This window comes from Callorhinus ursinus, unplaced genomic scaffold (assembly GCF_003265705.2).
Source record: "Callorhinus ursinus isolate GAN/ISIS: 27379988/994484 unplaced genomic scaffold, GSC_fseal_2.0 scaffold6, whole genome shotgun sequence".
In the NCBI taxonomy this organism is placed as follows: domain Eukaryota; kingdom Metazoa; phylum Chordata; class Mammalia; order Carnivora; family Otariidae; genus Callorhinus; species Callorhinus ursinus.
The window spans coordinates 29,368,389-29,395,627 of NW_027397068.1; the positions used below are offsets into that span (position 1 = coordinate 29,368,389).

At 39.2% G+C, this 27,239-nt stretch overlaps 1 protein-coding gene across 4 annotated transcripts in view; it reads left to right on the plus strand.

The window, feature by feature from the left end:
• The window catches only part of FIG4 (FIG4 phosphoinositide 5-phosphatase), a 127,791-nt gene that overhangs the window by 72,372 nt on the left and 28,180 nt on the right, over nucleotides 1-27,239 (plus strand). For 3 of the 4 annotated variants that reach the window (XM_025863792.2, XM_025863817.2, XM_073893760.1), the window contains 5 exons: nucleotides 656-803; nucleotides 3,817-3,900; nucleotides 6,055-6,250; nucleotides 8,794-8,876; nucleotides 14,626-14,712. In XM_025863792.2, the coding sequence (XP_025719577.1) occupies nucleotides 656-803; nucleotides 3,817-3,900; nucleotides 6,055-6,250; nucleotides 8,794-8,876; nucleotides 14,626-14,712 (598 nt within the window). Of the gene's footprint in view, nucleotides 1-655; nucleotides 804-3,816; nucleotides 3,901-6,054; nucleotides 6,251-8,793; nucleotides 8,877-14,625; nucleotides 14,713-20,722; nucleotides 20,763-27,239 lie in introns of all 4 variants that reach the window. The other variant, XM_025863802.2, reaches the window with a different exon arrangement.

Below are 27,239 nucleotides of genomic sequence, written 5' to 3' on the forward strand. Positions count from 1 at the left end.
TTTAGTTCTTAATAAATTATTAATTAATTTTTAAAAAGTATTTGTAACCTTGAAATTCTGGGGAAAATCATAATTCATATTGCAAAGGTTTGTTGTTCTAGGAGAAATGAAAGGACTTTAACAGTCTAATGTTGGCCATAAATAGGATTTGAAATATAAAGGAAAATTTAGTGAAATAGCTACATGATTTTTATCTAGAAGGCAGGGGGTATTTATTTAAGAACAAAAAGGAATTTAAAGAGCTGAGTAGTTTTTTTTTAAGATGTTTATTTATTTGAGAGAGAGGGAGAGAGAGTACAAGTGGGGTGAGGGTCAGAGGGAGAAGCAGACTCTCCGCTGAGCTGGGAGCCTGATGCGGGACTTGATCCAGGGACTTCAGGATCTTGACCTGAGCCCAAGGCAGATGCTTAACAACTGAGCCACCCAGGCGCCCAGAGCTGAGTAGTTTGGTTTCTAAAACAACTCCCTGCTCCCACCCAGACTTTCGGGGGCCCTCCTGCCTCCTTGGAGCTTGTCACATTTGGCTTTGCACTGTATATTCTGTGCACATATCTCATCTCTTTCCCAAGTATATGAGTGCTAGAGGCAGGAGCTAAACATTGTTTGCCAGATGTCATCTAAAGAGTTTACGGAGTAACAGGCTTATCTCTCTTAGTTATCTGTGCTGCGAACTTAAAGAAGCTGATAGTGAAGAAGTTCCACAAATATGAAGAAGAGATTGACATCCACAACGAATTCTTTCGACCATACGAACTGAGTAGTTTTGATGATACCTTTTGCTTGGCTATGACAAGCTCAGCACGGTATGTTGTGAGTGCCCTGAGACTGTTGTAAGGATTTGGGAACTTTAGTTTTCTTGGTCTATATAGGTATGTCTTGCTTTGCCGCAAGTCCATTCCGCAAGCCTGCTAGCGGGGATTGTACAGCCTCTGAATACCACCTATGATGGGGAGCCCGCTGCTTCAGGAGGCAGTCCGTTCTAGTGTTAGACAAATGGAGTTAATTTCTTTCCTTTGGTAAGTTGAAACCTGCCTCTCATTGGTCCTAGTTTGTCATTTGGAATAAACTCGCTTTTTAAAATTGAACATAGAAATCGAGAGCCAGCATAAATTAGTTGGAAAAAAGCGTAGTCTTTGGTACTAGAAAGGTAGGAATGTGAATCATAGATCAGCCACTGCCTACCTGTGTGACCCTGAGAAAATTATCTAATTTATCTACCTAGAAAATTAGTCTCAGTTTCTTCTTTTATGTAGATAAGGGCGTGTGCATTATACACGTATATACACATACATGCCAAGTGCCTTAATGGGGTGCCTGACACAGGTGGGTGACTAATAAATGGTGGCTCTCATTATATTATTATTTTTATTAGGAATAGGACAAGTGTGGTTCTTTTTCTGTATGATAGCCCTCCAGATATTTGAGGAAGCAGTGTTAATTTTTTTCAGGTAAATATCCTTCATTCTTTCTTTTCACAATTACTGTGTCATTGTTTCCAGACTCATCATCTTGGTCTGTCACTTTTGAATATATTACATTTTTTCAGAATTTGGTGGGATCTTTTAGAAAAGTGTTGGGACAAGAGTAAGAAAATTAGACAAAGCAAATCACTTCTTGGTTATTATATTTTATATTAAAGTTTGCATTTTTGTATTTTACATTTTCTTCCAATGTGATATAGGTATGCTAAACTTAATGTGCATGTAGAAACATATCCTATGGTTTTGTTTCCGAGAAGCCATTCTATATTTTGCTTTAGTTTCAGATGGAAAGTTTAGAATTTTTACTTGGTTGACTTTCAGTTAAACTTATTAAAAGTTTAGAAGTTTTAACCATAAGGTTATTGTCATTTCCAAAATATTTCACCTCAGCAAAGGATGAATGATTTTATGCATATGTATATATACAGTTGATTTTTATTTGCAGGGGTTATGTTCTGTAAAGTTCCTGAAACAACTGGATTAGAGAGTACTGAACCATTGCTTTTTGGGGAAATACAGGGCTAGGTTCCTGGCAAGCCTCGGGTCACAACATTTTTATCAGCCAGTCAAAACATAACCATGGGGGCGCCTGGGTGGCTCAGTCGTTGGGCGTCTGCCTTCAGCTCAGGTCATGATCCCAGGGTCCTGGGATGGAGCCCCACATCGGGCTCCCTGCTCAGCGGGAAGCCTGCTTCTCCCTCTCCCACTCCCCCTGCTTGTGCTCCCTCTCTTGCTGTGTCTCTCTCTGTCAAATACATAAATAAAATCTTTAAAATATATATATATATAACCATGTTATGTTGTTTCTGTTTAAAGATGCCTTATTAAATATATATTGTTGATTTATTAACATTGAACTCATAGCAGAGAACACTTTTTATTAACATTGAACTGACAGCAAACAACAGTATAACTCATATGAGATCAAAGCTTCTCCAACACACGTATTTCCTTTTTTTTTTTTTTAAGGTTTTATTTACTCATTTGACAGAGAGAGAAAGAGAGAGTGAGCACGCACAAGCAGGGGGAGTAGCAGAGGGAGAGGGAGAAGCAGGCTACCCACTGAGCGGGGAGCCCAACGTGGGGCTTGATCCCAGGACCCTGGGATCATGACCTGAGCTGAAGGCAGACACTTAACCGACTGAGCCACACGGGCACCCCAAAACACATGTTTTCTTTCTAACACACAGCTCTCTTGTGCCTAGAAACGCTAGAGAGCTTCAGCACTATGCTTGGGGTCATTTGAGACAACAAGGTTACCAACAAAAAGCACAAAAAGGTGAAAAACATGGCAGTAAATAGACCGTGGAAAGGACACTTGCTTATAGCATGAGAGGTGAAACAAGAAGGCCGAGTGTCGCCTTGTTCTCCATCAGCTGAGAACATGAGCTTTGGGTTACTCTAATTTTTCACTGTTCTACACGTTTGCAAGTGATCATGAAAGCTCTGAGTGTTGGTTTTGGGGTTACAAGTAAATTTTAATGAGCAAACAAATTCTCAAATAAGGAGTCCACAAATAATGAGGATCGACTGTATATGTTCAAAAAGAAAGAAAAATTAAACCACTTACATTTTTAAAACAACATTTTCTCTTGAAGAGGCATTCTGGATCAGATTCAATTTTACTTTCTTTTCCTTCAAAAAATGTAGTGGGTCACACTTGGAGCGTTATCCTTGCCAAAGCCATAATTCTCATCAGCATAAACCATGCAATTCTGGTCTTTCTGGCATCTATGAGGAGTTTGGTCTGGTTATAGCAATAATTAGGAGGTAGGTTTTGCACAGTGCAGAAGTAGCTTCAGCTTATCTTCATATGTGGTAAACTAAAAGTTTCTATTTAAAGTGTTCTAGTATTTTAATGAATTAACCCCAGCCTAATGAGGTAGATGCTGATACTTCAGTTCCAACACTCCTGTGTTTTTGATTATTGTGTCAGCCTCCCTGAGTAGTATAGTGTAATAAAAACATTGTGCTTTGCCATTGGTTTTATGAATTTAGTTTAACTGAAAAGTAATTCTGATGTATAAACAAAGTGTATACATTGTGGCAACAATTTAGATATAACTCTGTTCCAATAGAGAAAATCTTAAATTCAAAACCACTGGGTCTCATAATCATGAAGAAAATTCATAGTGAAGACCGAGAGCTTGAAGTTACCTGGTGCCATTAGTTCATGGGGGTTTATGGCCTGGATCACCTAAGCTCCCCTGAACATTTGGCTCAGAATATATGTAGCTCTGAGGGCTAAGAAGGAATAGTATGGGAATGTGAATTGAACAAAAGTATCCTGTGGGTGGACAGTGATTCATATGGAATTTCTTTCCTCTTTCTTCAGTGACTTTATGCCCAAGACCGTTGGCATTGATCCAAGTCCATTTACAGTGCGTAAACCAGATGAAACTGGAAAATCAGTATTGGGGTAAGATTTGCATATAGAATGAAATTTTAAAGATTCATGTAAAACAATATGGCACTTGCAATATAATTTTCACCAAAAAGAATAACTTCAAGTCACATAGTTTGGAGCACATTCCATTTATTGCATCTGTGCAGGTGATTTATTCATAGTTCTGGGATCGCTAAAGAATTCAACATTGAAAGAATTTATAGGAATTTCAGCAACATGGTGCATTTTATTATTTTAAATTAGAAATATCACAGATGGCATAGGGACAGGTAGCAGATATTATGTGTTATATCCTATAAATAACTCAGCGTTCTCAGTTTCCCACAACATAAAATACTTAGGTAAAAATTTATAGTCATTTTATTTATTTTTGTTGGCATCCTGAGGAACCATTAAAACAAATATGCTCAAGTAGAGAAATTAATAGATTTTCTGTATATTACTGTAACATTGTTTTGGGGAAGACTGTTAAATCCAATAATGTGAGGAAGAAGTCAAATCATGTCTCCATCTTCATGCTTAGAAACTGGAGTGAGATGTGATATGTTCTGGCATGAGAATCTGTTACTGCCACTGACCTGAATAATCCCAGTGATGAGATTTTTTTTTAGACTCTGGCCAGAATCCCTGGCTAGACTGTAGATATTGAGTCCTAATTGTATTTGTGAGTGTGTATGGGATCCTGGTTGGACTCCAGCTACATGAGTGGTTTATGCAATGGGATGTACATTACTATTTCCAGATATACCATTTCTGTGGCTTTAAATAGCTGCATGTTAGGCCTTGGACTGGGAACTATGGAATTTAGGAGATGTTCTCAGGAATTCAGAATTCAAGGAGTTCCTGGAATAAATACATAAATAACCAGCTACATTATTGTATGGCACAGAAATACCACTGACTTTAATTTTTACTTTACAGAAAGTCAGAAACTAACTTATTTTCTATAATATCTAACCCATAGTCAGATAGTACTTCATTTTCCTTTCCTAGAACAGTTCAGGATATTATGGCATTTTAACTCTTTTATAGAGAGTAGTTTTTAAAGAGTGAAATATTAAACATTTTTCATAAAAGCCAAAAATTTTACTATAAAATATTTTATTTTTTTAAAGATTTTTTTATTTATTCATTTGTCAGAGAGAGGGAGAGAGCACAAGCAGGGGGAGTGGCAGGCAGAGGGAGAAACAGGCTCCCCCCTGAGCAAGGAGCCCGAGGACCCTGGGATCATGACCTGAGCCAAAAGCTTAACCGACTGAGCCACCCAGGCATCCCTATTTTCTGAGTTTAAAAGTAAACAGTATTCTTAACTACTCTCATACTTGGAACTAAAAGTAAATACTTTTATAAGTCTGAGTTTTGGGTTTTTTTTTTTACCCATCTATTCCCTACTATTAGTAGGAATGTCTAGCAGATATAGTTATTTACTAATAACACAAATTTTAAAATTTAGTTTATGTTCATCGGTTGCTCATTACTATGGTACAAATCATCAGCTGATGCTGTGATTGATAAAAATCATAGAAGGAAAGGAAATTTACATGGATTTGGCTATTGACCTTTTCTTGAATGTTTTACAAGTTGTAGCAAGATAATTTTACTAATGTCCTCAACACATAGTTTACTATTATTGTACCATAAATTTTGAAAATAATGATTTCACTTACCAAAGGAAGACACAGTAACCCAAGTGGTGAGAAGACTTTTCTGCATTGGTTTACACGCACTTACTGGTTTATTTTCTGAATTTATTTATTTATTTATAAGTATTTTATTTATTTATTTGACACAGTAAGAGAGGGAACATAAGCAGGGGGAGTGGGAGAGGGAGAAGCAGGCTTCCCGCCGAGCAGGGAGCCCGATGTGGGGCTCGATCCCAGGACCCTGGGATCATGACCTGAGCCGAAGGCAGACGCTTAACAACTGAGCCACCCAGGTGCCCCTATTTTCTGAATTTATAATAGGGCTTAAATTCATTTAAGGTCAGTACATGTACATGGTAAAATGTTAAGGTTTTCCCTTAATCACAACTTGAACCCAGGAACTAGTTTCTCACAGCCATTTTCTTGTGCTTCACTAGCACTAAGGTTTTGGACAGAATCATACATAGTAAATGTCAAGGATTTGGCTTAAAGATGCTTTATATCAATATTCATCTTTTTAAAGGAACAAAAGCAATAGAGAAGAAGCTGTCTTACAGCGGAAAACGGCAGCCAGCGCCCCACCACCTCCCAGCGAGGAGGCTGTGTCCAGCAGCTCTGAGGATGACTCTGGGACCGACCGGGAAGAGGAAGGCTCTGTGTCTCAGCGCTCCACCCCAGTGAAGATGACGGACACAGGGGACAGTGCCAAAGTGACCGAGGTGTGCGGGAGAGGAGCTTGTGTCTGGCATGAGGCTTTGGACGATGATCTCTAAAATCCTACTTTCTGTTAAAAGGCTGAGAGAAAAGGTCGCATTATCTCATGCACACCATTCTAATGTGAGGTGTTTGAGGCACTGCAGAGATGAATACTTTTTTTTTTTTTTTGGCTGAAGTATAATTTGACATACAATATTATATTAGTTTCAGATCACAACATAGTGATCCCACAATTCTATACATTATTCAATGCTCATCATAAATGTAGTCACCTATGACCATACAATGTTATTACAACATTATTGACTATATTCCCTATGCTGTACTTTTCATCTCCATGATTTATTTATTTTATAACTGGAAGTTTGTACCTCATAATTTCCTTCACCTTTTTTTCCTATGCCCGTACTTCCTCCCCTCTGGCATCCACCAGTTTGTTCTCTGTATTTATGAGTCTGTTTCTGTTTGTCTGTTTTTTAGATTCCACATATAACTGAAATCATGTGGTATTTGTCTTTTTCTGTCTGACTTATTTCACTTAGCATAATACCCTTGAGGTCTATCCATGTTGTCAAAAAATGTCAAGAATCTCATTTTTTATGGCTGAATAATATTCCATTGCTTGTAGTATATGTGTATAAATACCACATCTTGCATATCCATTTATCTATTTATGGACACTTAGATTGCTTCCATATCTTGGCTATTGTAAATAATGCTGCAATAAACATAGGGGTGCCTCTATTATCTTTTGAATTTGAATTGTTTTTGTGTTTTTTAGGTAAATATTCAGTAGTAGAATTACTGTATCATATGGCATTTCTGTTTTTAATTTTTTGAGGAACTCCATTCTGTTTTCCACAGTGGTTGCACCAATTTACATTCCCACTAACAGGGCATGATGGTTCCCTTTTCTCCACATCCTTGCCAACACTTGCTGTTTATTTCTTGTCTTCTTGATACTAGCCATTCTGACTGGTGTGAAGCGATAGCTCATTGTGGTTTTTATATGCATTTCCCTGATGTTGAGAGATGTTGAGCATCTTTTCATGTGTCTCTTGGCCATCCAGATGTCTTCTTTGAAAGAATGTCTATTCATGTCCTCTGCCCATCTTTTTAATCAGATCATTTGTTTTTTAGGTCTTGAGTTGTAGATGTTCTTTATATATTTTGGATATTAATCCCTTATTGGATATATCATTTGCAGATATCTTCTCCCATTTAAGAGGTTGCCTTTTGATTTTGTTGATGGTTTCCTTTGCTGTCCAAAAGCTTTTTATTTTGGTATAGTCCCAATAGTTTATTTTTGCTTTTGTTTCTCTTGCCTGAGGAGACCTATCCTTAAATATATTGCTAAGACTAATGTCCAAGAGATTATTGTCTATGTTTTCTTTTAGGAGTTTTATGCTCTCAGGTCTCACATTTAGGTCATTAAGAGATGAATACATTTAGCATAGACATTATTGAAATGGTTTCATTTTGAAATAAAATCAGTGTTTTTCAGGATGAAACCAGAGAGGGAGACAAACCATAAGAGACTCTTAATCTCAGGAAACAAACTGAGGGTTGCTGGAGTGGAGGGGGGTGGGAGGGATGGGGTGGCTGGATGATGGACATTGGGGAGGGTATGTGCTATGGTGAGCACTGTGAATTGTGTTAAGACTGATGAATCACAGACCTGTACCCCTGAAACAAATAATACATTATATGTTAATTTAAAAAAATTAAAAAAAATTGATGTTTTTGTTCCCATGTATAACAATAAATTTCTTATCACTTCAGAATTTTTAACCTGTCCGCTTTTGAGCAGCACATCCACTTGAGGTCCATTTATTTCCTTGCTTAGCACGTTGTTGGAATGTAGGGTTTGGACCTGGATCTCACAATCTTTGCATAGCCCCAGTGGGAAATTCATCCTGTTCAATTTGACATTACCAATATAAGGGAACATAAAAGGAAATAAACTACAAAAGAACCAAATCTAGCTTTAGGTAAATTTAATTCCCGGAAGTAGCCAAAAGTCATAGAAGTAGATATGGCAAGTAAAATGTGATAATATAAGAACTGAATCCATAATTCCAGGAGTTGGCAAATGACAGCCAATTGTCAAAATCCAGTCCACTGCCTTTTTTTATAAATAAAGTTTTATTGGAACTCAGCCATGCCTACTTGTTTACATATTGTGTATGGGTGCTTTTGCACTCTAACAGCAGAGTTGAGTAGTTGCAGCAGAGATGACATGACCCAAGGAACCTAAAATATTTACTATCTGGCCCTTTGCAGAAAAAGTTTTCTAATTCCTGCATTATACAAAAGGAACTAGTAATTATTTAATAGTTTTTTACCCTAAAACAAAGTATTTTTAGTGGAAACAAAATCAGATTTTTAAAAAACCATTCACTGAGAAGTTTAATGAATATATTGAAGAAATATTGTGATTGCTTTTGTGGAAAATTTCCCAGGTTCATTTTCTTCATCTTTGGAAATAATTAATATGCTAGATGTCTAAAAATTCTTCCTGGTTCCTTTTTGTTTTTAATTCCAGAATGTGGTCCAGCCCATGAAAGAGGTATATGGAATTAACCTCTCAGATGGTCTCTCAGAAGAGGATCTCTCCATTTATTCAAGGTAAACTACTTCTATGTAGAAATTAAGAAAAAAATGCAAATGTATTATTACAATACCTTACAGCTAGTATAACTTCTAAAAATGAAAATGGTCAACAATACAGAAGGAAATGAATTCCACTTGGAATACAGTAAAAGGGGGCGCCTGGGTGGCTCAGTTGGTTAGGCATCTGCCTTCGGCTCAGGTCATGATCTCAGGGTCCTGGGATCGAGCCCCACATCAGGCTCCTGGCTCAGCAGGGAGCCTGCTTCTCCTCTCCCTCTGCCTCTCTCCCTGCTCATGCTTTCTCTTCTCTCTCTCTGTATCTCTGTGTCTCAAATGAATAAATAAAATCCTTTAAAAAAACAAAAAAGGAATACAGTAAAAGGTCAAATTCTGAAACATTGGTTTCTATTTGGAGTTAAAGGGCCTACTGCCTAAGACTCTCAGTCCCCTCAAAGATAAAAATTTATGATGTGTCCATGTATCCCAACCAGCTATGTATAAGCTGCAAGCTGAAGTACACATACATTTCTTTTTTTTATTTTTTTATTATGTTAATCACCATACATTACATCATTAGTTTTTGATGTAAGTGTTCCATGATTCATTGTTTGTGCATAACACCCAGTGCTCCGCGCAGAACGTGCCCTCTTTAATACCCATCACCAGGCTAACCCATCCCCCCAACCCCCTCCCCTCTAGAACCCTCAGTTTGTTTTTCAGAGTCCATCGTCTCTCATGGTTCCTCTCCCCCTCCGACTTACTCCCCTTCATTCTTCCCCTCCTATCTTCTTTTTTTTTTTTCTTGACATATATTGCATTATTTGTTTCAGAGGTACAGATCTGTGATTCAACAGCCTTGCACAATTCACAGCGCTCACCATAGCACATACCCTCCCCAATGTGTATCACCCAGCCACCCCATCCCTCCCACCCCCCACCACTCCAGCAACCCTCAGTTTGTTTCCTGAGATTAAGAATTCCTCATATCAGTGAGGTCATATGATACAGGTCGTTCTCTGATTGACTTATTTCACTCAGCATAACACCCTCCAGTTCCATCCACATCGTTGCAAATGGCAAGAGCTCATTCCTTTTCGTGGCTGCATAATATTCCATTGTGTATATATACCACATCTTCTTTATCTGTTCATCTGTCGATGGACATCTTGGCTCTTTCCACAGTTTGGCTATTGTGGACATTGCTGCTATAAACATTGGGGTGCACGTACCCCTTTGGATCCCTACATTTGTATCTTTGTGGTAAATACCCAGTAGTGCAATTGCTGGATCGTATGGTGGCTCTATTTTCAACTGTTTGAGGACACTGTGCATTAGGTCTCTTTGGCTTATTTATTACACGTTACACATTTGTACCCTTAAATACTATTCATCTTATCCTCCCCCTACCCCTTATCCCCTGGAAGCCACCAGTTTACTTTGTTTTTTTTCTTTTTATAGGTTTGACTTTTTAAATGAACTAAGTCAGATAAAAAGCTGGGTTCAAAAACTGGTGACAATGACAACTAGGACTTATTTTAAAGTTGCTCTCATTTTAGTTTACTACTGAAGCAGCAATCAAGCAGTACAAAGGATATGCACCAGGATACAACCCCAGCTCCCGACAAGGTTACGCATGAGGCTCGGTGGTCAATGCAGCAGCCCTAATGGTAAAATCTGTCAGGGAGAGAGAAGCCCACTGCCCTGTGCTCACTGCCTATTTCACCACTGGCTCAGGAAGGGGCCCCATCAGCATGCCAGGATCTACCTACCAGCATAAAAGGCAGTTCTCACGCTATTATGCTTTCATTCTCCCAGGTTCTCAGTCTTATTGAGTAATCAGACCTGCAACACGCCTGGCTATGCCTAACCACTTAAGAACATACCACTAGACATCAACAGCATATCATTTTACATGCCAATATTATTTGTGGGATTATCTATCCCAATGCTACTCTCCATTATGATATAATATTGAGAATTGGCCTATATAAACTATTTGCTTAAAGCAGTTTATTACATATTGATTCCACAAACTATTACTTAAATGTAATTTGAATATATATAAGTTGAATAACTTATTTATAAGTGCAGAACAACTAAGACTTCAAAGTAAGTTTGTTCATAATAAAAATAAAACATCGGGGTGCACATACCCCTTCGGATCCCTACATTTGTATCTTTGGGGTAAATACCCAGTAGTACAATGGCTGGATCGTAGGGTAGCTCTATTTTCAACTTTCTGAGGAACCTCCATACTGTTTTCCAGAATGGTTGCACCAACTTGCATTCCCACCAACAGTGTAGGAGGGTTCCCCTTTCTCCGCATCCCCGCCAACGTCTGTCGTTTCCTGACTTGTTAATTTTAGCCATTCTGACTGGTGAAGTACACATACATTTCTGTATTCTTGCATTAACAAAGTCCCAAGAGCAGATACCTTCTTACAAAATGAACCTGGGATATTGACGATTGAGGACCTTGCATTTGCGTTAGCTCTGGGGTGCTGGTGGGAGTGATGGTTGAGGAGGAAGAAGGAAATGGTGATATAAGGGCATCAAGTCAGAATGTTCTAGACCTTATTAAATAGACTAAGCTGAAAGAGGATCCACTGAAAGGTTTTCCCTGAAATCATATACATAATTTTGTGTGTGTGAGTGTGTGTGTTTCTGAGGGGAAACACAAAATTATAGTATCAGATTCTCAAAAGAATCCCTCACCTAGAAATCCTCAAGAACCTATGATAACCACTGTAAACACTTCCTCAGCTTAATACATGCACTGAGAAGACCTAATTATTGCATGTGAATACCATCCCACTTCATTCAAAGAAGTTTGGCTTATGTCAACTCTATAATATAAATGAGCACTGATGTTAAGGGGAGTATTTCATTTGCTGAATCCATCAAACTGGATATTGACAGCTTTTTACTTCAAATTAGTAAGATCTGCTATAATATGTAAAATATAAAAGTGCACAGCATCTCCTAATGGCAAAAGCACTGGTATGACTCTCTTACTATTACTATCTTAACAGAAGCCAGTTTAGTCACCCAGAATTCAGGTCTGAACACACAGGTGCACAGTCACTTCTCCATCACAGCTGTCCCAACAGTGTGGCTAAACTCTTCAGCATTTGAAGTGAGCCTTTATAAGCAACATGATCTGGAAGAAGGAATTGTCTGGGGTTAGTGACTGAATAATAGCACTTTGCTTATTGCAGAGAGCAAGAGCACTTCAGTCAAGGACTGAAATTTTGGCTCACATTAATTAAGACAAAAGAAAGTGTCTCTTGCTTCAGGCATGACTTTTGCTTGGAGACTTTTTAGCTCAGACTGCCTCTGAGGCCCACTTTTAGTTCTCCCTTCTCAGGGAGTGAGATGCAACCCTGTTCAGCCACAATATCCCTGGGAACCAGTCTAAGAAGGGGACAAGGGCAGGCCCACAGGGAAGGGAGTATGCAGGGGAGGAAGGAATCCATGTCCTGGAATAAGATTCTGTGTTTGATATTCTGAAGAACAACACCTCCTCCTTTGATTTGTGTAACACTTTACAGTGTTTTATTTCTTCTTTGGACAACTGCGTAGTAGGCTGAAAAGATATTATTATCCCTCTTTATATGGGGCAAGAGCACAGAAAGAGCCATTCAGTGACTTACTTAGGAGACCTTTCCTGTGCTTCATGGGTACCTGTGATTTTAGACTATGCAATCGTTTTTATTCTCTTGATAATAGCTGCCCCTGCTTATGATGCAGACCTGGGGCGAAGGGGTGAAACAGAGGTCTGGTCATCTCTTCCCCTCTCTGCAAGGCGCTCTTTACTGTGGGCAGACTGCTTCTCCTGGCGGCAGGGGCATCTCCCCTCCCCACCTGTCATGGACACTGTGATGGCAGAGGAGGCCTCCCTCCATCAGTACTGGGGGTGTGGCTGTGCCAGGGGGTGGCCAAATCCTTGGATTTCAGGAACTGACTGGTACCCTTTCTTGCCCCAGCTGGGCTCTGGGGCTCTCTTAGTGCCTCCTTGGATCCAGAGGGCAGAGCTTCAAGGGCAGGGCGAGAGTCCATGTAGTTCTGGCCTAAATTGACCTCAGAAGTTCTGCCTTCTCCCACTGCAGTTCTGCACCCAATTGGCTAGTATCCACCAAAGATTGTGTGTGTAAATACAGTGCCCTGGCCTGGCTTGCCTGTCGCAGCTCCCAACTGGGCAATCACAGGACAACATGGAGAGAGAAGGAAGGCACTGGAACTGGCATCCATAGCCTGTCTTCTAGCTTCCTGTTCTCCTGCTTGTTTTTCCTACTTTTGGCCTCAACCACCTTCGAATTCCTGAAGATCTCTTGGTTTTGTAGTTTGGTTCTAATCGCTTAGCCCTATTCTCGATACCTTCCTTTGCCCTCGGCTTTTCTGATATCTTTGGTTTGCTATCTCAACCGGACCTGGAAGTTTTCTACTTACTCCCCAAAGCCTCAGCCCTGTGCCAAATCATCTTTAAAAAAAAAAAAAAAATTCTGGCAATGATTGTGCACATGATTTGGGAAGTTTAAAGTTCTGTACAAGTAACAGGTGTTATGTGACATTGTTCCCCAAAAATGGATCAAAAATGTTTACTTACTAAGATAAAAATTAGATAAAAGTAAGTTATTTGAAAGTTTTCCAGTAGCACCCTAACAACTTAGTAATTGGTAATTTCTGCAGCACTTTTCTTGACCTTTAAAAAAAAGCTAATAAAAAATAAATTATTGGGGAGGCTGTGTGCTATGGTGAGTGCTGTGAATTGTGTAAGACTGATGAATCACAAACCTGTACCCCTGAAACAAATAATACACTATATGTTAATAAAAATTTTTTAAATTTTTAAAAAATTTTAAAAAAAGAAAAAATAAATTATAAAAGTATCAATAATTATCAAAGGAAAATATTTTAAATAGTAGAAAATTGGGAAAGGAGTCAGCCCTTTAATCGTGCCCCATAACCTCCCAGGGCACATTAGAACAAAATTACAAGCCATGCCCCTGAGGGGAAGATGGATGCCTGGAGCACAGCCCACACTAGGACAAGTATGCACTTGAGAAATAGTGGGTGGTGCTTGGCCTATCAGCCCATTGGCCCGTTGCAAGGGATCCTCCTGTCCTGTGGAGCTGGCTGGGGGCGAGTCCTTGTGACTCTTAGCTTTAAGCCTGGATGAGTGTTGTTCCGGGCTTCTCTAAGGAGGGGTGGTGTGGCTGTGGGGCTCAGCAGGTGGTCTCCTCCAACCCCCCCCCCCCCGCGCCCCACAGTTGAAAGTACGTGAGTGGCTGGAGTACACTTGGGGATTCTTGTGGCCCTAAGGAGACAGAGTCCACATGCTGGGTTTTCAGCAGTGTCCTTGCTTTGGGAGATGGATCCCCGGCCTGATCCTGTTCTTTCTTTGTCATTTGTCCCACCGCGAATGCCTCTGCTCGTGTTCTGCTAGCGTCCTGCTGCAGTTACCCTTAGATAAGAGAGGCTCTGAAAGTTCATCCTCCTGGCTTCAGAAACACTTTGGTTCAAGTTCTATGTCACATTGAAGTAAACTGAGACACAGAATTCCTCCTTCATTTGTAACGAACCCACTGTAAAATCAGGCCCCCACTTGTAAGGACAGTCTTGGGTTGCATAGGGCACTCTCGTGCGCTTTTCTAAAATAAGCAGACTGCTGTCATTTGAAAGCTCATACCATTTTGTGTAATCTGCTGAATTTATTGCAAGTAGTTCCTTCTTTAGCTTAGTTTTTATCTATTGTAATTTGTAGATTTGTTCAGCTGGGTCAGCGTCGACATAAACAAGACAAGAGCAGCCAGCAACTCTGTTCCAGGTGCCCAGATGGAGTTATAAAGCTGTAAGTACTAGATGAGACCTTTCAAAAATCTTTGTATTCATGCTATTCACAGTACTTTTTTTTGTAGACTTTTTAAAGAAAATTATTCAGTCTTGTCACCATATTAGTATAAGCACTAAAGCATCTCTTCCTGATGTCTTATCCAAGAATAACTGGGTAGCTGTGGGGATGGGAAAGAGATCAGCAGCTTTGACTTGAAATGTGCCCTTTGGAGGTGGGATTGGAGTTGCTGGAGGCTTCCCTCCATAAACTTGGCTCTCCACTGGGTAGAGATGGGATTGACGAAATAGCTCTGACCCTGGAGACAGGATCCTTGGGTTCAATACAAGACCCTTGAGGGCACTGATGGATTTGTCTCTTCTAGCTGTATATCCCCACGGTTCTAATGACTTGCTGTAAGTTAAACAGGTGTTTAGTAAATTTTTAAACAGAATCGGGCTCATATCCTAGATCACAGCCGTACTACTTATTTTTTTAACCTTGATTAAGTAATTTAAGTCTATGTGGCTATTTCCTTATCTGCAAAATGGGATGGTAATAGCACCTACTTTGTAGGAGGGTGGTAGCCTTAAAAGCAATAATGCATTCAAAATGCTGAGAAACAGTATCTGGAAAAAGTTCTCGGTAAATTGTAATCACCACCACCAACATCATCATCTTCATCGTTATTCTCTGCTTTTTGGGACCAAACAAAGCAAAGGTTGTGACCAGGAAAGGCTCCTGATGCCATATGCCCAGTTGAGTTTCTTCTAGAAAATGGGTCGCTGTGGATATTAAATGAGGTAGTGTACGTGAGGTGTCTAGATCAGTGCCTTGCATATAGTTGACATTTAGCAAATATTCTCTTCCCTTTTCTTAGAGCAACTTTATCAGATCGTTTAATACATTTTTGATCAATATTGATTGCCTAACGTCTCTGTGTACTACATCTGCATGTTCCTGATTGATAGTTAAGAGGCGGTTATAATAATGCAGGCAAAGACTGGAGCCTTGGAGAGTAGTGGCTAGGAGGAGTGAGGAAATGGAATAGATTTGGGGAATATTTAGGAGGTGAAATGGGACCTGGATACTGATTCATCATGGAGGGAGAGAAAGAAGTCCTTATCAAGAATGACCCTTAGATTTTTTGGTTTGTGTAACAGGTTTCATTGATTGATTGATTGACTGATACATTTATTCATTTAGCAGATAGGTATTGAGTACATCTGTGTTAGGACCATTCCAAGCTTTCATTTACTGAGGTAAGGAGTGCTACGGGAGGATGCAATTTGCATTTACAGTAGCATCCAGGTGGCCGTGTTTAGGAGGCAGTTGGGCCAACTGATCTGGAAGTTCTGGGGATAGAAATGGGGATAGTCATTTCATTCTGGGGATGTGCATTCCTATGGGTGATAATTAAAGCCACTGGCTAGGGATTAGACCACCTGAGAAAAGAAAATAGAGTGAAAAAAGGTCTTCAACTGAGTCTTGAGGGGATCTGAGTCTAGCAGCTGAGACAGAGAGAAACTCCCAATGAAGGCAGAGATGGCTAATCCAAGAAGGGGAAGGAATGGGACAGTGTTTAATCACAACCTCCCAGAAGGGCTGCTTATCCCTCCCTTCTCTCCCTGTCACTGTTTTTTTCTTTTTTTTAAATATATAAACTCCTATTAATTTAGAGACCATTTTTTCTTTAAGTCTAATTAGCAAATGGAAGTTTGGGCTCCCAAATGAATTGAAATAGATTGGCTAGAAAAGGAAAGTATTTAAATGTGTTAGTAACAAAATAGACTCTGTTAACTAAATCATATTATACAAATTGATTATTCCATTAAAATAGTATGGCACAACTTGGGAGAAAAAGATGAAGTGACCAGAGCATACAAAATAAAAGTATTTTGTGTTTTCTTCCATATTGCATCTACTTTGATCCACAGTTGGCCTTGCAGTAGTTACTTTTAAATTCTTTTCTTAAAATGTTTAGTATTTACTTTTCTGAGTCCTAGACCTTATGAAAACCTTATGGATCTAGAATTTTTTTAACCTTTGCACTTAATTAGTAAAGAATCTAACATGAGTGTCTTTTTGCACAGCATCTTCAATAGGGTAACAGAGCCCAGTAGGTTCAGCATTGTGTTGTCATGGCAACTGCCCAAGAGTGTTGTTGTGGTTGTTTTGGGGGGGATGTCTTTGTGTATGTGCATGGGTGCCTGCTTTAAACTGAAATTCTCTAACTAGAATCTTAAAATGTCAACTATTCATTTTTAGATTTTGAAAGCTATGCCAAAACCAAGAGCAATTAGATTTATATGAGATTATTGAAATCCTCATCTTGTTATGTTTTAGGTTCTAATTTTAAAACAGTAATGTGCCTACTCATCTCTAGATAATTTGCAGTCTTACCAATTTTTCTTAAAATCCTGAGGCAAACCAATATTCCTTTTCTAAATGTGAGGTCAATACAACACCAAATGTAAAAATATCAGCGGTAAACAACTGACAAGCCAGTGTAGCAGGGGCCCTCAGTACGTATGGAGGTGCAGAAACCTGGATGGGCTAGCTGGACACTTTTCATCCAAGATTCTGGGGACATTTCTTAGAAGTGGATGTTGAAACTGGTCCATGTCTACACTGTTAGCCCAAATATCAAAGCTGTATTTCATTTGAGTGTGCCTCTCCCTTTGACTCTTACCACTCCTTGAGTGTATGGGTGGCGACTAGGGAGAAATGACGTCAGCTGACATTCACTGACACTCACGTAATACCTTAACCTGAATTAACTCAATTCTCATAGTAACCCTATTATCTTCCTATCATCCTCATTGTACAGATAGGGAAACTGAAGCATAGAGAAATTGTGTAATTTGCTCAAAGTCAAACAGCTAGCAAGTGGAAGAACCAGGATTCAAACCCAGACGGGCTGGCTCCCCATTACTATACATGCCTCCTGTTACCAGCTGCTTTTATAGCCACAGTGGTAGAAATACTGAGTAATTAGTGTGAATAGCCCTCACATTGATCCTCTGACCTCATCTGGGTTTGTAGACATCTCTGCATGCAGACATAATGTTTCTGCTCTGTTAATACTGAATTTTGTTTTCATATTTAAATATAATATACCTTTATTCTTTTCCCAGGACCCAGCATATTGTCCCCCATGTAGACATGCTTCTTGAGCAAGGGTAGTTTGCTTGACGTAAAGCTCAGTATAGAGGCCATTTAGCCATTATCAGAATAGCGCTACTGCTATTTATGATGGTTGCTATCCCATTAGGTTATAAGTTCCTAGAAGGCAGCCCATCTTTGTACGGGTTGCCCCCAGAATAATATGTTAAATTGAATGCTCAGTAAATATTTGTTGAAATGTCCCGAATCTCGTCTCCTCGCCCCCCGCCCCATTACTCTCAGAGTCTGTATGAGGCCCTGAGCATCCCTACCTAGAAGCTCACCTCACCAGCATCTCCCTGGTTTTCAGCCACCCTCCCAGTGGCTCCTTTCTCCCCCTATCCTTGAACATTCTTTAGTTTTTCCCCTTATTCTGTTTCCTGCTTATAAGCCCTCTGCCCTCCCCTACTTCTTTGTTCCCTTCTGATGGAAGAAAAAAGCAAGCAAGCACACCAAATTTTTAGCTTTTTTTTTTCTCTCTCCTGTTTCCACTTGCACCTGTGACCCAATGCAGAGTGAGAAGGCCCCAAGTGGAAGGACTGGCTGTGCCAGGGCAGGCAGGGTGATGTGCGGCCCGGCAGTGATTCACTGTATTCATGCAAGACCAACCTGTTCTCATTTTACACTCCTACCAGTTCTCTGCGAGTTTTTAACTGAGCAACAAATGCCAATCAGTGTAGGTTAAAAAGAACATGAACACACATATTATTAGTGCCTACTATTCTGAGCCAGGAATAGGTCTCACTCGTTTAAAAACTACCTCTAAGAAATGGTTCAAAATATAATATATAGGGTTTGGATAAATACTATCTAACTCAGGGTTCGTCCAACACAGGATGAGCTGAAATGTAATATAAGGTAAATAAGGATGTTTACTCTTTCAGGACCATCAGGTTAATTTATTCCCTAAGTCCATTTCACAGTAAGAAGCATTTCATTTACTGACCTTACAGTGAATGCCCCCAGGTAAGGGTTTCTGTTAGGGGATGCGCTTCATGAATCACAGAGTGCTTTCACACAGTGAGAATTAGCGCACCTTTTCACACTGATGAGATGAGCGTGGCACAGTGGCCGTGATGAACTCAAGTTTGTTTTCTTTTCATGAGTCGTTTTCAGTAATGTATCCCCAATATGCGAGGCACTCTCTAGGGTCCCCTGCACTGATCTCCTCTAGTGCCCTGCAGACAATGTTCTGGGCTCTGGGCTGCCGGCGCAGTATTTCTACCTTAATGGGTAACACTTGTCACTTTCCTAAACACCTGAGTACAGTCTTTAAGGGTTTAAGGATTTAGAGCAGTTGGGAGGCAGTGATCAGTGATTCATCAGCTAATTCCCTCCACACTTGGGAGATGAAAGGTGACAAGGAGGCCCGTCTGTGACCTCTTCCTCATCCCAGAAGTTACCATGACAGTCTCTGCCCCTTTTTCCTTCTGGGCTTTACTTTTCTCTCTTCTTTTTTACCCTCTTTAGCTTTTCCTTTTTATCTTTTCTGTTCCTAAACGCCCTCATTCTGTCCACTCCCTCCCTTTCTATATTTCTTTTACTTTTACCTTCCTCTCTCTGGCCTCTCCTCTCCCTCGCTCTCCTCTCTCCATCCCTCCAGGGTAGTTTTAACTATTTTTTTTCTTTTTAATACAGTAACTTCTCCAAAATGCAAGTTTCCTTCATGTATTTTACAACAGTGCTTTTCAGGGATGCCTGGGTGGCTCAGTCGGTTAAGCATCTGCCTTTGGCTCAGGCCATGGTCCCAGACCAAAGGATTCTGGGGTCAAGCCCCGAGTTCGGCTCCTTGTTCAGCAGGGAGCCTGCTTCCCCCCCTCCCCACCCGCTCATGTTCTTTCTCACTCTCTCTCTCACACATAAATAAATTCTTAAAAAAAAAAAAGAACAGTGCTTTTCAAACTAATTCTTACTCATAAGTGGGCCACGAAATTATTCGAGTGGGCCTCCCACACGGTGAAATAAAATAAAACTGAACTGAATCCAAAAGAGAATTCCAGTGCATGGCACAAAGTATAGTTGTCTTGATGAGTGGAATTTTCTTTCTCTGCATAAATACAGCTGTATATTGGTTTGCTATGCAAAGCGCATTTCTTATTGTAGGTAATAGTCACAGGTTGGATTTACGTGAATGCACCTTCTCTGGCACTATATGAATTAAAAAACTTAGCTCAGTTCTTGGCATGCAGGCATTTAATAAATGTTTGTTGATTGAAAATGTGGTGTGTGTGTGTGTGAGAGAGAGAGAGAGTGTGTGTGTGTGAGAGAGAGAGAGAGTGAGAGAGAGAAAGAGTGAGTGATTTCTCTTGGGAATAAGTAGAAACAGAGAAGGGAGGTCAGGAAGAAAAGGGGTCAGGAAGGGATGAGAGACTATTCTGTGGTACGTCCATAGTGGGTAAAGTAAATGGAGGCCTTGAAAAATATACTCTCATTATGTAAAATGAATCAAGAGCTAGGATGGGCCTGTAAAAGGGAAGAGGTAGCAGGAAGCTGCAGCTGAAAGTCAGAATGAAAGAGCCATTAGATACATAGATAAAGTGAATGTCTCTTTATTTGAATGTTACCTACAATGGCATCTACCTACGATGTTAAGATAAACTTAATGGAACAAGGTGAATTTGGTGAAACTTTCAGGGAGGGCTATCCTGAAAGATTTCTAGCATATAAGGAATAGTAAATATAAATTTAATTGTAGGTACTTAATGTTATTAATTTAAGGTATCAAAATGATTTTATTGTATATTTTTTAAAATTATGTATATTGCCTATTTTATTTTGGTGACTCCCATTTATGGGAGCTTTCACAGGTTAACATGAGGTCTTAAGTACCCCCTTAACATGGGTTTTGTTGTTGTGTTGTTTTCAGGAACATAGCTCTTGTGTAACGTGAGGTTAACTTCTGTAAGGTAAGCTCTTACCTTACTCATAAAACATTAAAGGCATTAAATGGCGCATATTCAAAGCATGCTCACAACTGTGTGTTTGCAGTGCACAGTTGAAAGGGATACAGTCCCTGCCTCTGAGGGTTTGCATTGACCCATGGGGTCAGTGTTCCTAGGCGGTGGGGAGGTGCTATGAAGCTGTTAGCAGAGCAGGCTTTGGGGGTGCAGAGAAGAACCCAAATCAGACAGATTCCTGGGTAGGCGTTATTCTCAGGCTAGATTCTAAAGGAAAGATGGAGTTACTTGGTTGAAGAAGACAAAGAGGGCTCTGGGCAGAGGCTCCAGACCATGCACCGCTTTTGGAGATCCATACATAATTCTATGTGTAATGTAAGGGGATTGTCAGGTAGGTAGGAACAAGATCAAGCGGAGATGCCAAGTGAGAGAGCGTGACCCTTATCCTTACAAGTGGGTTTTAATCAGGGGAGTGATAGGCTTATATTTGCATTTTAGAAAGGTCACTCTGGAAATAGCGTGGAGAATGGATTGGAGGCTGGGAGATAAACAACGTATCTGTCGGAAACATCAGGACAAGAAAAGGATTGGAGTCTGCTCTTGGCTGTTGAAATAAAGAAGGGGCATTATTTTGCAAAGGTAGAATCTATAAGACTTGGTAGGACTTGGTAAGACTCGGTGTAGTGGACTGGGTGTGAGGAACATGGAGAGGCCAGGTGTTTTCTAGTTTGGTTGACTAGATTTGGCAGTGGGTTACTGGGATTGGAGATACAGGACAGACTTAAGTCTGGGGGCTAAGGTATTTCATTTATGACAGTAATAGCACTTACAAGATGATTTATCTGGGGCTAGGAGGTTTTAGATTATAGAGATTAGATAAATTTCAGTTTCGGGTTTTGTTGTTGTTTGCTCTTGATTTAAACAACAAGCAAGTTAAATTTCTTTCTCTAAAGGGGTTCCAAGTTAAATAGATTATTATACATGCTTTTACATTTTTCTGGAGACCCATGTTCAGATTAGAGGACAAAAAAATCCTTCAATTGCTGATAGAGATGAAGAATTCATTAGAGCTTTAAGTGTATTTTTAGCCCTTAAAACACTGTCTTATTTTGTATACGAACAAGCTGGTTAATCCTGAGCAGATTTGGATATCTGACATGGCCATGTGAGGGGTATTACTCATTGGTTTTCTTCGCTCTACATACAGGAATCACATTTTGTAACTGTTTAACCTTTTGTTATTTTGTTAGTTTACCTAGTTATCATCAGTTTTCTGTATGGAAGTTGAGTGGGATGGTTTTGGGCAGATGGGATGATGATTGAGCCTCGTGCTGTGTCACCGTGGCTTCCCCACAGCCATTCCTTTTGCACGATGAGAATGCGTGCCCAGGTATGATGCATTTGTGGCCCCTGCCTCCTTTGATCATATATGAGAAGTCTTTTCAGTTGAGATAAATTTTTGGTTGAAAGATGAAAAAGCTTCTGATTTCTTATTTAAACATAGCTGTACTACCCAATGTGTTACTCAGAATCCATTGGTGCTTTTACACATAATATAAAAAATGAAGTGCAAATCCCATTAAGTCCTGATCGTGTTTTAATATTCACCAACAGGTGTCAGTCGTCTTTTAATGTTATAGAAATAATTTTCCTTATTTATCATTTTATATTATCACTCATTTTCCTTGTGGTCTTATGAAGAAATTTGAGGAATACTACCATGGAAATCACTTGCATTATGTTTTCATAATTAGAAGTCTGCTCATATTTTATAAACATCCTTTAGCCATTCCCTCCCAATTTTATGAGAATAGAAAGTCCTTGGTAAATAGAACCCAATATGTGGTCTTTTTTAAAGAGATTTATTTATTTGAGAGGGAGAGAGGGTCCTAAGCAGACTCTGCTCTGAGCAAGGAGCCCAACACAGGGCTCAATCTCACAACCCTGAGATCATGACCTGAGCCGAAACCAAGAGTCGGATGCTTAACTGACTGCGCCACCCAGGTACCCCTAATATGTGGTATTTTTAATCTAAAACCAATCTAGGGATGACTGGCTGGCTCAGTTGGTGGAGCATTCGACTCTTGGGTTGGGGTTGTGAGTCCAAGGCCCACGTTGGGTATAGAGAGTGCTTAAAAATAAAATCTTTAAAAAAAAAAAATTCAGAAATAAATAAATAAATAAATAAAAAGACTATGAGTTACTTGAGGGCTGTGCTTATCTACTTTTGAATTCCCAGGCCCTAGGAGGATACCTGGTACACAGTAAGCATTAAATAAATTATGAATGAGTACTAGTCAATATTTAATAGTTTTACCTTTTTTAGGAATATCATGCCACAATTAAGTTTGAGGGAGTAGTACCAGGGTTAACCAATATGAAGCAAATGGCAAGATAAATGACAACTATTTGTAAGTTTTGGACTATACACTTGACCCTTGAACAACATGGGGGTTAGGGGTGCCTCAACACCCCCTGTCCTGCACAGCCTGAAATCTGTGTTTATCTGCAGACTTTCCCAAAGCTTAACTACTAATTGTCTGCTGTTGACTGGAAGCCTTACTGAGAACTTAAAGTCGAGTAACACATATTTTGTATGTTTTATATTTTATATATTATATTCTTACAATAAAGTAAGCTGAAGAAAATAAATTGTTAAGAAAATCATGGGAAGGGGCGCCTGGGTGACTCAGTTGTTAAGCGTCTGCCTTCGGCTCAGGTCATGATCCCGGGGTCCTGGGATCGAGCCCCGCATCGGGTTCCCTGCTTGGCAGAAGCCTGCTTCTCCCTTTCCCACTCCCCCTGCTTGTGTTCCCTCTCTCACTGTGTCTTTCTCTGTCAAATAAATAAAATCTTAAAAAAAAAAATCATGGGAAAAGAAAATATATTTATAGTGCTATACTATATTTATAAAAAAAAAAAAAAACTGCCTACAAGTGGACCTGTACTGTTCAAACCCATGTTGTTCAAGGATCACCTGTAGTTTATTTTCAGTTTTAGAGGTAGCAACTCAAATTTCTTTTTTTTTTTTTTTAAGATTTTATTTATTTATTTGACAGAGAGAGACGGTGAGAGAGGGAACACAAGCAGGGGGAGTGGGAGAGGGAGAATCAGGCTTCCTGCTGAGCAGGGAGCCTGATGTAGGGCTCGATCCCGGGACCCTGGGATCATGACCTGAGCCGAAGGTCCTTTTGTGTTCCTGTTGGCCATTTTGTATGTCTTCTTTGGAAATATGTCTGTTCAGGTCCATTGCCCATTTTTAAATTGGGTTGTTTAGGTTTTTTTGTTTTTTTACTTCTGTGTTTTATGAGTTTTTGTACATTTTGGATGTTAATCCCTTAGTGGATGTGTGGTTTGCAAATATTTTCTCCCATTCTGTAAGTTGCGTTTTCATTTTGTTGATCATTTCTTTTGCCGTATAGAAGCTTTTTAGTTTGATGTATTTATTTTTGCTTTTGTTTATTTTTGCTTTTGTTGCTTATGCTTTTGGTGTCATATCCATAAAATCATTGCCAAGACCAATGTCAAGGAAATTTGTTCCTGTGTTTTCTTCTAGAAGTTTTATGGTTTCAGGTCTTACATTGAAGTCTTTAATCCATTTTGAGTTCATTTTTGTGTGCAGTGTAAGATAGGGGTCCAATTTCATTCTTTTGCATGTGAATATCCAGTTTTCCCAGCACGCTTATTGAAGAGATTGTCTTCTTCCCAGAGTATTCTTGGCTCTATTGTCATATATTAGTTGATTGTATATGCATGAGTTTATTTCTGGGCTTTCAATACGATTCTGTTGGTCTGTCTGTCTGTTCTTATGCTAATGCCATACTGTTTTGATTACTGTAGCTTTGTAAAAAAAGTTTGAAATCATAGTGTGATGCCTTCAGCTTTGCCTTTCTTTCTCAGGATTGCTTTGGCTATTCAGGTCTTTTGTGGTTCCATGACTTTTAGGGTTGGTTTTTTCTATTTCTGTAAAAAAAAACATGCTATTGGAATTTTGATAGGGATTATATTAAATCTAGAGATTACTTTAGGTAGTATGGACTTTTTAACAGCCTTAGTTCTTATAGTCCATGAACATGGGATATCTTCCCACTTATTTGTCATCAATCTCTTTTACCAGTGTTTTATACTTTTCATTGTATAGATCTTTTACTTCCTTGGTTAGATTTATTCCTATGCATTTTATTGTTTATTATTATTATTATTATTATTATTTAATATGCTCAATAAACCAGCTATTACTGTGTTGCTGTTTATCTCTCCTTTTAGTTCTGTATTTGCTTTATATAGTTAGGTGCTTCAGTGTTGGGCGCATAAATATTTACAATTCTTTTATCTTTGTGGTGGATTGATCCCCTTTACCTTTATATAATTACTTTCTTTGTCTCTTTTGACCATTTTTAACTTAAAGTTGCTGCTGTATTTTTGGTTATCAGTTGCTTGAAATATCTTTTTCCATCCCTTCACTCTCAGTCTGTGTGTGTCCTTAAAACTAAAGTGAGTTTCTTGTAGACAGCATATTGTTGGATCTTGTGTTTTATCCATTTAGCCACTCTATATCTTTTGATGGGAGAATTTAATCCAGTTATTTAAAGTAATTAAAGATAGATAAAGACTTGCTGTTGCCATTTTGTTCATTGCTTTCTGTTTTGTACTTTCTTTGTTCCTTGCTTCCTCTCTTGCTGTCTTCCTTTGTGATTTGATGACTTTTGTAGTAGTATGGTTTGACTCCTTTTGTTATCTATTTTTAAATAACAACAACTTCAATAGCATACAGAAACTTTATACTTTAACATCTCTTCCCCTTTGCATTTTATTAGGTTACCGATGTTACAGTTTACATCTTTTTAATATTATATATCCAATAACCTGTTATTGTAGTTATGTTTTTTAGACACATTTATTTTTTAACCTTTAAACTAGAGTTGCAAATGAATTACACACTACCAATACGGTATTAGAGAATCTGACTTTGATTATATATTATTACCAGTATTACACATTCATATGTTTTCGTGATATTAATTAGTATCCTTTTATTTCCACTGCCCACCAAGCCCCCTAGCCAGACAGGGCCACCAGCTTGGCAATGCAGATAAGCACAGCCACTGCCTAGGATTTCTGCTGGGGCACAGCTGCAAAGAGAAATGTGGCCTGCCAAAATTAAGCACTGGTTACTGTAAACCCTGCCTGCCTTCCCTGCTTCTGATTCTCAGTAGTCCAGGCCTGCAGAGTTCCTTTGACCCTGGTAAGGCAAGATCCAAATGGGCCTCCTGGGAAGGACCCTGCAGTGCTGGGGGAACTGGATGTCTACTTTGGGCTCTTTTTTCCTCCTACTGTAGAAACCCCTGGGGCCCCCTCTTGGGTATGGCACTGTGCTGGCCTGGGAAGGGGCAATGCAGTCAGAGTGTAGCCACTCCTCTTAGTCTTTCTAAGGTCATCCTTCTCAGTCTTTGTTTTCCAGGGGGGTGCTTCAGCCTCATCCCTGGGTTCTGAGATTTTAACATTGCTGTCTTGTCTATGGATATTTGCCAGTCAGTCTTGGGAAGGGGACTGAAGTTGGGAATGATCTATGTCACCATCTTGAGCCATACTTTCTGATTTTCAGTTCCCTGCTGCTACCAAGTTGCTGAAGCTCTTCAAAAGAATTCTTCAAAAGAATTCCTTCCCCATATGTAACTAGCTCTTAGAATCCCATGATCAGCATGTCTAGAATAGAACCATGACTTCCTGATTTCCATTTGCCTGTTGTTTTCAAATACATGAAGCTCTAAAAGTTTTCTTTGTTTTTATATTTACCTTACCCTTAGAATCTTATGATTAAAAAAAATTATGGCAGTTTGATCTCAGTTGAAAAGAATGAAAATTTTTCCATTTTTAAAAATCTTTCCTCTCAAACCCACTTTCCATTAGTTTGTAAAAAAAAAAAAAAAGCTCTCTAAGATGGTTTATATCCATTAGTAGAGGGTCATGGTTTCTAGTCTGTATGTGTGATGTCACCAAAGCTCTAATTAAACCCCAGAATATCTGAATAAAATGTATCTTGTCCTTCTCCAGAAGTAAAAAGGGATTGAGACTATCTTGACTTTCTTAACCATTTTGTTTTACTATGTATAATTATGTTAGGAATTTGTTACTTACTGTTAAAGTCAACCAGCACTGTACCTCAAAGTCATATTTCTTTGAAAATAAAACTTTTAGGCTTATTTCAAAAGATGAATAGCTAAATTGATAGTTCCATTATGATTTGGTTAGAAAACAGAAAAATAAATTGACTACAGTTAATATGTTAGATACATTTATTTTTTTTTGAGTCTCACCCACTTCTTCCCTGCTTTATTTTTTTTTAATTTTTTTATTGTTACGTTAATCACCATACATTACATCATTAGTTCTTGATATAGTGTTCCATGATTCATTGTTTGTGCATAACACCCAGTGCTCCACGCAGAACGTGCCCTCCTTAATACCCATCACCAGGCTAACCCA